This window comes from Hipposideros armiger, unplaced genomic scaffold, assembly GCF_001890085.2.
Source record: "Hipposideros armiger isolate ML-2016 unplaced genomic scaffold, ASM189008v1 scaffold_297, whole genome shotgun sequence".
Classification (NCBI taxonomy): domain Eukaryota; kingdom Metazoa; phylum Chordata; class Mammalia; order Chiroptera; family Hipposideridae; genus Hipposideros; species Hipposideros armiger.
Window position 1 is genome coordinate 557,117 of NW_017731647.1, and position 11,694 is coordinate 568,810.

General features: G+C 41.6%; 1 protein-coding gene across 2 annotated transcripts in view; it reads left to right on the forward strand.

Annotated features, from left to right (window-relative positions):
• LRIG2 (leucine rich repeats and immunoglobulin like domains 2) overlaps positions 1-11,694 on the forward strand; it is a 127,670-nt gene that overhangs the window by 49,839 nt on the left and 66,137 nt on the right. Inside the window, exon 1 of one of the 2 annotated variants that reach the window (XM_019659160.1) lies at positions 6,474-6,938. The exons of the other annotated variant lie outside the window; for it this stretch is intronic. Coding sequence (XP_019514705.1) covers positions 6,700-6,938 — 239 coding nt within the window. The 5' untranslated portion in view covers positions 6,474-6,699. Of the gene's footprint in view, positions 1-6,473; positions 6,939-11,694 lie in introns of those variants that run through there. 2 annotated transcript variants of the gene reach the window in all.

Below are 11,694 nucleotides of genomic sequence, written 5' to 3' on the forward strand. Positions count from 1 at the left end.
TGTAATTGAAAAATACAAAAAAATAATGAAAGCTTCATGGTTTTGCCTTTCATTTTTGGTCTTCAATTGATTTTTGCATGTGGTGTGTGAAAGAATCCAGTTTTATTTTTTTCCATATGATTATCTAATGATCTCATCCTGTGCTTTCTCCCCTGATCTGAAGTTCCAGCTGTGTCATAAATCAAATATCTAATGACGTCTCTGATATGTACCAAAAGTCTATTGAACTTTCCCTGTGGCAATACTACACTTTTTAATTGCTATAGATTTAAAAACCTAAAACCTGTCTTGACAGCTGGTAAATCAAGTTCTTCTACATTTTTTCCCCCCAAGAGTATCTTTGCTATTATTTCCCCTGTACACTACTGTGTACATTTAGGATTTTTATTGGGATTGCATTAATCTACACACCAACCTGGAGAGTTAATATCTTTAATAATAATGATTCTTTCAGTCTAAAAACATAGTATAACTCTCCATCTGCTTAAGTCTTTTTAAAAAATATTTTTTAATAATATTTTATAATGTTCTCCATGTAATTTTTCTCTTGTACTTTGTTTGATCTAAGTACCTTTTAGATTTTATTGGTATTGCATACGAGGTGTGATCAAACAATACAGTGAATGTTTAAATACAAAAAAAAATTACAGTAAAACACACATTGCCATTAATACCCCTCAAAACACTCCCTTTCTGCAAACACACTTATCCCATCATTCTTGCCACTTTCTGAATCAGTTCTGGAAGTCCTCTTTCGTGAGTGTCTTTAGTGGCATTGTCATGGCTGCCTCTATGTCCTGAATTGATTAAAAATGTTTACCTTTCATGGTCATTTTGACTTTGGGGAAGAGCCAGAAGTCGCATGGTGCCAGATCTGGTGAATAAGATGGATGAGGACACACTGTAATGTTTTTGACAGAAATTGTGTACCAGAAGCGATGTGTGACACAGAGTGTTGTCATGATGGACGATGACTTACAGCACACTTTAAAACACATCTCCTCTCAACCATAGGTCATACCTGACTAACTGCACTGAACAAGTTGAAACTTGTTACACATTGTTACTAAGGTTGGACATGCCGCTTCCCGTATTAAAGATGTTGGATGGCACTTGGCAGCAGCATTTGCTGTAGTTTGTGATCACAACAGAAAAACTCCATGTCACACACTGCTTCTGGTATGTCAATTTCTGTCAAATAAAAATATTGCAGAGGTGAAAAGTATAACTATTGCATCGTTTTGTACACCCTAAACTAATAAAAAAAATATTACAGTGTGTGCTCATCCACCTTATTCACTGGATCTGCCACCATGCGACTTCTGGCTTTTCCCCAAAGTCAGAATGACCATGAAAGGTAAACGTTTTCAACCAATTCAGGACATTGGGGCATCCACAACAGTGCAACAAAAGACACTCACAAAAGAGGACTTCCAGAACTGATTTAGAAAGTGGCAAGAACGATGGGATAAGTGTGTTTGAAGCTAGGAGGAGTGTTTAGAGGGGGATTAATGGCAATGTGTCTTTTACTATACATTTTAAAAATGTAAACATTCACTGTATTTCTTGATCTCACCTCATATGCTATCTTTTAAAAATTATATTTTGGGCTGGCCTAGTGGCTCAGTTGGTTAAGAGTTTGCTAAAGAGCACGAGCTCGGAGCAACAGGGTCCCTGGTTCTATTCCCACAGGGGCCAGTGAGCTGTGCCTAAGCTGAGCTGCCACTGAGCTGCCAACAGATGGCAGGATGGCTCAACTGGTGAGAGCATGTGCTCCTAATGACAAGGTTGCCTGTTCGATGGTGGGCTACACCCACCCGTGGCTGGGGGACTGAACTCAGCACCTTGAGCTGAGCTGCCGCCCTGATGGATAGAGTGTGCTCTCTTAACAGCAAGGTTACCGGTTTGACCCCTGCATTGGGAAAAATAAATAAATAAAAGTTATATTTTATAATTGCCAATTTATTAGAATAATATTGATTTTAGTATGTTGATCTTGTAGTCACACCTTGTTGCACCTTTTNCAAAATGGTTGATCAATATCTGCTACACATAAGGAAAGACCTTATAGTCATTAGAACTGTCCAAAAATGGAATGAGCTGCTTAGAGAAATGTGTGTGTGTGTGTGTGTGTGTGTGTGTGTGTGTGTGTGTCGAGGCTCTAGGTGCTGGAACATGGCGGTGACCAGGGTTCTTGGTCTCAGGAAGTTTCTTGCCAGTGTTTCAGAGTTTTTTGCAAAGTGTATTCAAGATGGCTGGTGACTTGCTCTGGATTCCTCCCAGAAATGATGACATTTGAGTTGGGTCTATATTAGGTGGAAACTTGGACTGGTGAAATTTAGGTTTGCAATCAATTCAATGATTTCTATTTGTAAATATTTGGATAATTTGATATTTAAGATTTTATACAAATGTTAGCTATGCATTCTGAAAAGAAATAGCTCACGTTACTACTATCACTCTACCCACAGCCCCTCCTCAGTCACTCACACCTATTGCTGTTACTGTTTTAACAGTTATTCAAATAAGACTGGCTTACATGTACATAGGCTTGTACACAAACATTCAGAGCACGTTTATTTGTAATTGACAAAAACTGGAAGTGGATAATGAATGGATAAACATATCAAGGTATATCCATACCATGGAATATTATTCAGCAGTAAAAAGGAATGAAGTATTGATGCACACAGCAACATGATAGATATCAAAATAATTATATTGCGTGGAAGAAGCTAGAGCAAAAAAGAGTACATGTTGTGCTATTTAATTCACATAAAATTCTAGAATATGTAAGCTAATTTATAGTGACAGAGGCAGATCAGTGGTTGCCTGTTGGGAATGGATTACAAAGGCTGGTTGGGGAAAGAGGGATGGATTATAAAGGAGCCCAAGGAAATTTGGGGAGTATTGGATGGTGCATTAATTTGATCATGGTTATGGTTTCACAGGTATATACATGTGTCAAAACTTACCCAGTTGTAAACTTTAAATATAGGCAGTTTATGATATGTCAGTTACACCTCAAAGCCGAAATTTAAAAAAGAAAATGTGCAAGAAGAAATGCAGGAAACTGTAAGAAGTAATTACCACTGAAGTTAGGACTGGGGAAGGGATGACGTAATTTTCTCTTTTGTATTGTTTAAATTTTTATGAAAAACAATTTTTAAAAAAGTTTTAACAAAACTATTTACACGAGCAAAAAAAAAAACCAAAAAAACAAAAAACAAAAACAAAAATCAGGCTGTTTGGAGCCACGAATTAATGGATTTGGAAAAACTTCAAAATGGTTGCTTGAGGAACAAAAAAGTCTGCTGTGAAGAGTTGTTTAGAGGTGGCCTAGTTACTGAGAACTGCAAAGGCTGAGCTGTCAGCTCTTTCAAAGGTTTCCTCACGTTCCTCTTCCCTTGGAGTCAAAAAGTCTTTAGGACTCAGCAGTAATGAGAGAATAGCATTCTGCCTCTATGGGACTGAATTTGAGGTCTCGAGGGTATGAAATCTGGTCAGTGTCCACTTTCAACAATGAGTACTTAGTGCTTAGAGGCACTAGGATGGGTGCTAATTGTCCTTGTTGTCAGTTATAATCATCATCATAACTAACCTGTGCCAGAAGATTCTAGATGCAGTACCTTGTTTGAGCCTAACAGTCATCTATGATATCTTTATTCCTCATTTTATAGATGAGGAAATTGAGGCAAAGAGAAGTTAAGTATCTTACCCAAGGTAACAGCTAATAAGTGGTAGAGCTGGCATTTTAACCTGGGCAGCCTTCCTCCAGAACCAGTTTACTTACCCATCACTTTACTCTGCCTCTCCAGGGATACTGAAATGAAAAAGGTAGAGACCCTGCTTTTGAGGCACCCACGGTCTGGTGAGGGAGATTGGCACAGAAACACATTGACCCTAAAATGTGATAAGCACCACAATGAAGGTGTGTACAAAGTACCACGAAAGTACCGAGGAAGTCAGTCACTTCTGCCCTGCCTCGGAAAAACGGGGAAGGTAGCATTTGAGCTGGACCTTGAAGGACAAGTAGGGTTTGCCATGTAGAGAAGAGGGAAAGAGTATGGCTGGCAAAGGGAACTACGTGTGCAAAAGGCACTGGAGAATGAAACACTAAAGCATATCAGATTTGGAGAAAAGCAAATAATTTTTGTTTGTTGTTTATTTGCTTTTGCTTAGGGTGGTCAACCTCGGGCTGGTGGTTCTAGAAGGGGCAGGAAGAGACGCTAGCAAAATACTTGCTATTTTCCTGTGAAATAGAAATGNTGCAGCCTACACAGTGGCCAGCGACTCACAGCAGCCCAGCTCCAGGTTGAGCTGTTGTTCACCATCTTAGCTGTAGAGGGCAGTGTCACTGGGCCTTATATGTGGGATCCCAACCGGGGCCATCTGTCGTCCCAAGCCAGCTCTTAACCAATGTGCCACTCGGCTGGCCTTTTTTTTAAAGGATTTTATTGTGGAACAGTGTGTTTTCCAGGACCCATCATCTCCAAGTCAAGTAGTTGTCTTCAATATAGTTGTGGAGGGCGCAGCTCTGTGGCCCATGTGGGGATTGAACTGGCAACCCTGGTGTTATCAGCACTGAGCTCTAACCATCTGAGCTAACCGGCCGCCCCCGATGTCCTATTTTTTTGTGGGGCTCCTCCCAGTTTCTTAGTGGAGGTTAAGCATGCTCAACAACCCAGGAATGGAGGCTAAGAATTAAGTGTCACTCTGCTATCTTGGCATTAAAAGTTTGGTTTGGATTGGAACATTGGGTATATCCTTGATTCCAGGAAATATTTCAATATTAAAAAACAGAAAACAGGTTTTTAAAAGCATAATTGTGTCTCGAAACCTGCCATGGAAAGATTGATATCTCTAGGATAGCCCTGTGACCTAGGTATTATCATTCTTTTTACCCTGCTCAGGTTTTTAATTTACAGGAGTCAGAACCCTCATAGTAATGCCAGCCTGCCTCTGTTTCTGGGTAACTTGCTTTAGCCTTTCTGGGCTTGTTTTCCTCATCAGCAATAACTGTATTTACAATTTCACAGTCATTGTGGGACCGAACAAGGTAACGCACAAAGGCTCTTTAAAAGTATAAAAGCTCTACATACAAGTGAACCATCACCATTATTCACTCATAATCTTGGGTATATACATGACTGAGTGAGTTTAAGGTGGCTAGACATCACTGTTCCTAGTAGGTTTTCCATAGCCTCTGCTTCAGGATAAATAAAAAATTTCATCACTCCCAGCCTTCACTTCATTGGCTGTTCAACATTCTTTAAAAAAAAAAATTTATTGGGGAATTGGGGGAAGGGGAACAGTGTTGGGGAATTGGGGAAAGGGAACAGCCAAGTTGTCGTCCTTCAATCTTAGTTGTGGAGGGCACAGCAAGCTCAGCTCCAAGTTCAGTTTCGCCACTCAGCTCAAGGTGCTGTGTTCAATTAGTTGCGGGTGGGCGTAGCCACCATCCCATGAGGGAGTTGAACCAGCAGCCTTGTTGTTAGGCGCATGAGTTCTCACCAGCTGAGCCACCCAGGCGGCAGCTCAGCTCAGCTCAGCATGCTGAGTTCAGTCTTTAGCTGCGGGGAGGCGTAGCCCACCATCTCGAATAGACAACCTTGTTGTTAGGAGCCCGTGCTCTCAGCAGCTGAGCCATCCTGCCACCTGTTGGCAGCTTAGCAGCAGCTCAGCTTAGGCTCAGCTCACTGGCCCATGTGGGAATTGAACCGGCAACCATGCTGCTCAGAGCTTGCACTCTTGAACAAGCTCTTAACCAACTAAGCCACTCGACTGACCTCTCAATATGCTCTTTATGTAAATGTTCCTTTAGCTTTTCTGAGAGCAAATGTGTTTATAAGGACAATATTCTTCAAAACAGAGGAAAGGCTTATTTTCCTTAGAGACATGACTTGCATCAAATTTGCTGAACTCCAAGCTAGAATAGAAGCTGGAGGTACACATGTGAATAAACAAAGCTTCTGCCTCCAGCACTTTATGGGTCCATCAACTTACAACGTGCTTCGGGTTAGAAGAGAAGGAGCTGCTGCCCACTTGCAGGACTGCACCGGCTACAGACAAGCAGGAGGGGGCAGAGGAGGCCCAGCTCAGCTCCGGAGGCCGACGGGCCAGATGGAAGCTTCCGTGTCTGCGACTTGGAAGGCAGCCCGTCTGCCATTCCTTTTTCTTAGAGCCCAGAGAAGATAAAAGACCCTTTTCCACAACTATAGTACATACACCCTCAGTCGGGACCTCGGACTTGCAGCGCTTCGGTACCCACTCCCTCTTAATGAGCCACTGCGCCCTCCAGCGGAAGAACGGAGATGGAACCCCAGACGGGTGCCCGAAAGTCCGGGACCCCTTCAAGTCCTCCTTAAGGAACCCGCTGTTTCCGGCCCCGCCCCCTACGGAGTCCCGCCCCGACGCGATGTCTCTTCCTGTGGCACCGATTGGTTGGCTGCTGTGCGTGAAGACGTTACGTTGTGGGGCGGGGCGGAGGAGGGTTTTCTGTAGAGCTTCAGCCGTGTATCCTCGGGTGCCGTCCCCGCTGTCGCGTAGTGTCCGCTCCTCTCCTGCCTTTAGAGGGCACAGGCCACCGCCGGGGCTTCGGGTGGTCGCGCAGCCGCCCAACGTCTCCGCTGAGCCACCTTTTCTACCTGGCGGCTCTTCTCGGCTGGCTTCTGGTCGGGGGCGGGGGAGGGGGGCGAAATGGCGCCGGCGCCCCGAGGCGTCCGGGAGGAGCCGCTGCTGGAGTGTGAGTCTGGACCACTTTCCCGGCTCCTTTTCCTCGCCCAGGCCTTTCTTCTCCTGCTGCCGGCCACCGGAGCAGGCCTCTGCCCCGCGCCCTGCTCCTGCCGCATCCCTCTGCTGGACTGCAGTCGCAGGAAACTACCAGCGCCGAGCTGGAGGGTGCTTTCTAGCCCGCTGCCTCCCGACGTCGCCAGCCTGTGAGTAGAGTTGCTGGGCGGCCACCGCGGTGGTGGTGGGGTTCGGGGTCGAAGGAAAGGAGAGCTCCCCCTCCAAGGGGGACAGGAGGGAGACAGGCCTGGTTGCAGGGCGCGGTCGGGAGTCTGCGTTGTGAAGGGAAATGCCATTACGAGGTATGAACTTTTTTTTTTTTTGAGGCAAAGTAGGGGTAGCCAGAAAAACCTGGTGTTAAGGTTCTGGAGACTTGTTTGAAAACCAGAGTTAGGATTCTTAGGGTCAAGGAGTCTGTGAACCCTGGGCTGCGGCGCGGGGAGCTGGGGCCGGGATATTGTTAAGGGCTCAATGGTCCTGGGCATCGGCATTGACTCTGGATGGTTGGAGCTCCGCGCCCATTTTGGGCTGCATCATCCAGTGTGCACCTCAGCTTGAATGGTCCTCAGGCATGTGGTTTTATAACCATGATCGCCAAAGACACGTGAACTGCCTTTGTCCCCAGTTCGCATTTTGGCTTATTTTTTGTGCTGCAGTTTTGATACTTAACAGGGTTAAAACTAAATGTGTTAGGAGATCCAGTAGTACCCCTAAAAAATATCTTTATAAGTAGCATTTTCTTTCTAATGTAGGATGGGAAGGATTATTCTTTCCAAAATCATGTGATCCTTTAATTGTTTTCAGTGTATATTTCTTGTGGCAAAGAACCTAAAAATAAGTCCTCTTTGTTTATGTATGAAAAGCAAGTACAGTGATTGGGTGAATTCTTCTGGAGACTTCACTGCTGAGTGCTCATTTTGACAGGACTGTGTTGCATGGTGGCACCTGGAGAGCTCATTAGTCTGAGTCAGCCTGGTGGCATTAGGAGCAACAGTAGGCATTAAATGCTGCAATTATGGGGCTTCTTAACCACTAACATACAGTTATTCCTTTACCGATAACTGAACAGTTCATTTATTAATTGACATTTAGAGTCATCTCTAAAAAAATTGTCACAAAAAAGAGATTGAAGTATAAATTAAAATATGAAGGGCTGTTTGACTTTTCAGTGGAAATAGAATACAAATAGAAGATCCCTGTCTGCTGCAGAGGTTAAAGTGTTTATACATTTACAAATATTATAGGTTAGGATAGAAGGAAAGAGAGCTACAGCATAAACTCCTTGACACCTGTAGCTGGTTTTGTTTCTCTTGTTGCAAATAAAATTTAAAAATTCTTATCAACGTGCAGCATAGTCTGAATTAAACCTAGTATAGCATCTGTGTAATGCAGCAAGTGGCTTTTTCTAAGAAATTCTTGGAACAGCTACCTGATCATGACAGAATAAATCTGGGGTAGGTTGAAAAACAACACAGCTTTATTTAGCTGTAATTGAAATATATTTAGCTGTAATTGAAATAAGTGTGGCCTACTTTTTAAGATTCTCCAGTGGTAGGTAAACAATAATTAGAAATAGTTTTATATAAGATACATTTATTTTGTGTCTCAGTTTCATTTTTGTTTAATCAAGACAAATTGTCTAAAGCCAAATGACATTCAAAAATTTTAAATGTTCTATAATGAAATAGACATTTTCAGTTGAAGTGAAATGCCTTGGAGAGCGATTCTGTTGTAGAAATGTAATTGGATGGAAGTCTTACATTAGCAGAAGAACTCTTAGAGTATTAAAAGATGGGATTGTGCTGTTTTAAACTGAGGATGTAACAGTCTTCGGTAATTGCCTTCAGCTATAAATCCACCAGGTACACATGGGTTTCTTTATGTAATTTTGAATTTTAAAACACATGCAATACTTTAAATATATTAGTGACTCAAACTCAAATGCTCAAACTTGTGGCCATTATCAAAATGATTGTAGACAAAATTCGTTAATTCTAGTTTTTGAAATACGTATATATATGCCCTTGGTTCCTGGTACAGAGCTCCTGAAACCCTTGTAATTTCCTAAGTGATAAGGGTACTGGGAGCATCTTTTCTTCTAATGTTTGGTCTTTTACCCTGATTCCTGACACAGAGCTCCTAAATCGCTTGGAATTTCCTGGGTGATAGGAGTGTCCTTTTTTTTTTTTTTTNCTCCTTAGAGACCTTCCCATCACCCCTCTGAATTGTCCAGGGGCTTCGGCAGGCGTGGCCAGGTCCTGTCTGGGAGGAGAAACAGCAGCAAGGAGTGGCTCCCAGTGAAGGGGACGCTGTCGGGTGTTCACCGAAGCTGGGAAAGCAGCACCCCTCAAGTTCCACTTTATTTCCTTCCCCTCCCAGGCCCAATCAGTGCTATTGTTATACTTATGGGTGAATGAGCCAGCTACCTCCTTCCTGACTTTTGTTTCAGAATTAGGAAACACCGATTAGCGTTCAAAACATCAGTCATTAAAATATCAAGACCGAGACCACAACACACAGATGAAATTTAATATTGAGAAGGATAATAAAATAGATTTTAAAATGCTTAAAACGTGTATTTTAAAGTGTGCTTAAAGTAGGGATTTGAAATGTTCACAAGTCTCAGTGACTCAAATTGCCATTTAAAACAAGGATAGCTGCTACTTCTTCCTTCTAAGGGAGGTGACAAAATGCAAGTTGATAGAGAAATAACTTTTTGTCTTGGTCCCTGATCCTCCCAGGGATTACTGGGGAAAAGGAAAAGAAAATGGATTTCTAAGCGGCCCTGAGGGATTGGACCTAAGGGAAATGCTCACCAATTGGCAGAACACAGTTACTAGTTGTGCAGAGAAGGCCTGGGTTTGAGTAGGAGAGCTCAGTTATTTTGCATAGTAGTGAGGGGTACTGAATTTCTGGGATGCCAAAAGAAGGGGGCCCTGAAAATTAGATAGGCAGGAAGGCTTTGGGGAAGAAATGATCAAATTCAGTTTGTTTTTTGTGTTTCTATAATGTAAATAATCCCTTTCCTCCCCATATCTTTGGTAAAGTCTATTACACACACAAATGCCTTAGGCTAACAATTAATAAAACAATACATAATACTTCCTGTGTATCACATCCTGTGTTCTAAGTACTTTATATACACACATTTATTTATTCCTCATAATAATCTTATGACGTCAGTAATATTCAATTTTTATGAATGAAGAAACTGAGGCACAGAGAGCATAATTTGCCTAAAGTCACTCAGGGGTAATATATTTTGAAGTATCACTAGATATCAACATGCTATTATTTATTTAAATGCCAGCAATTCAAAAGGTTCAAAAAAATTATACATCAAATACCTGATAAATTTGAAGTCATCAAATTTAACACGAATGGAGCGATAAAGCAAGGAGGAGTGTGGGCCAGGACTAAGTTTTATTTGTTTTATATTTTTCCTTCCCAAACTAAAGAAATACTGAGACCAAAACTCTATTTATTTATTTATTTTTAGCTGAGCCATCCTGCCACCTGTTGGCAGCTCAGCTCAGGCCGGGAATCAAACCGGTGACCCTGTTGCTCAGAGCTAACACTCTTGAGTGAGCTTTTAACCAACTGAGCCACTTGGCTGGCCCCAAAACTCTAGACACTGCAGACACTGCAAGGTAAAAAGGGACAAGCATAGTAAGTATAAAGACATGAAGAACAATGCTGGAAGAAATTGGAGTCAGAGAGAGTAAGGAGATGGTAAATGAGCTTTATAAAAGTGCCCCCTGGAATCTCTGAGCCCAGAGAATTATGTTCCATAGTAGAAAAATAATTTGTTGATGGGATCATGGATCTATCAGCAATTTTCTTTGGGCACAAAAGTTATACATATTTTAACTTGAAAAAATCCTTGAGAAGTTGTGGTAAGAATAAAAGGGTGTCAGAAGGAAACGTGAAACATAAATTTCATAAATGGGAAAAGGGAAGATTCTGGAACCTCATACCAGGAAAGTAGGATGCCAATCACGGGGGAAAAAAATCCCCAAATAATGTAGTAATAGTTGTTTTGTGGACACTTCATAAAGAAAGATATGGACACTTGGAATGAGTATGAGTTTTCTAGAAATATTTTATGTCAAGTTATCTATATTGATGATAAATTTACTAGATGTGTAAATTAGGGTGATGCTTGGTGTTTTTATCAAGGACTTAAGAAAGCATCTTTATTAAATTTGTAAATGACAAACTTGGGAGCAATATTTAATGAATTAGATAACAGAGTCAAGATTTACAAAGATCTTGTTATTTTGAAACAATTATCCCAAACCAATAAGAATATTATTTCAGCCTGTAGTTAAGTCTAGAAACAGATTGAACAGGTTGAATTTTTGGATGATGTTTCAAAGGAATAGCTATGAAAAACACTGGCAGGGTGGGAGATGTTCATTATTTTTAGTACAACAGCTAAAAACAAACAAAAAATTAAAGAACCCTTCCCTGGAGCTCTGTATATGGTTTGGCATGTCATTTCTTAGGAAGATCCTTAAAAAACTGGGGGATATTCAGTCATGATAACACAGTGCACGAGGCTTTTGTATACGTTTTCTCATTTAATTATTGCAACAATCTTGTGTGATAACTATTACTATCCTTTCACAAATGACGAAACTGGGGCAGAATAAGATTAAGCATTTGCCTTAACTTTTACAGCTGTAATTAAGATTTGAACACAGATCTCGCAGACTCTCCTGCCCGTATGCTTAGCCACTACACACACTGCCTTTCAGGAGAATGACCCGGTCAGTACAGTCCTGTGCGGAAGAAAAAATAATTTTCATCCTACTCTCCTAAGTTCTTGTGACTAGGCTAAAAACCAAATGAACGTGAGACAGATTAACAGGAGAAAATGACCAAATTTATTACATGTGTACA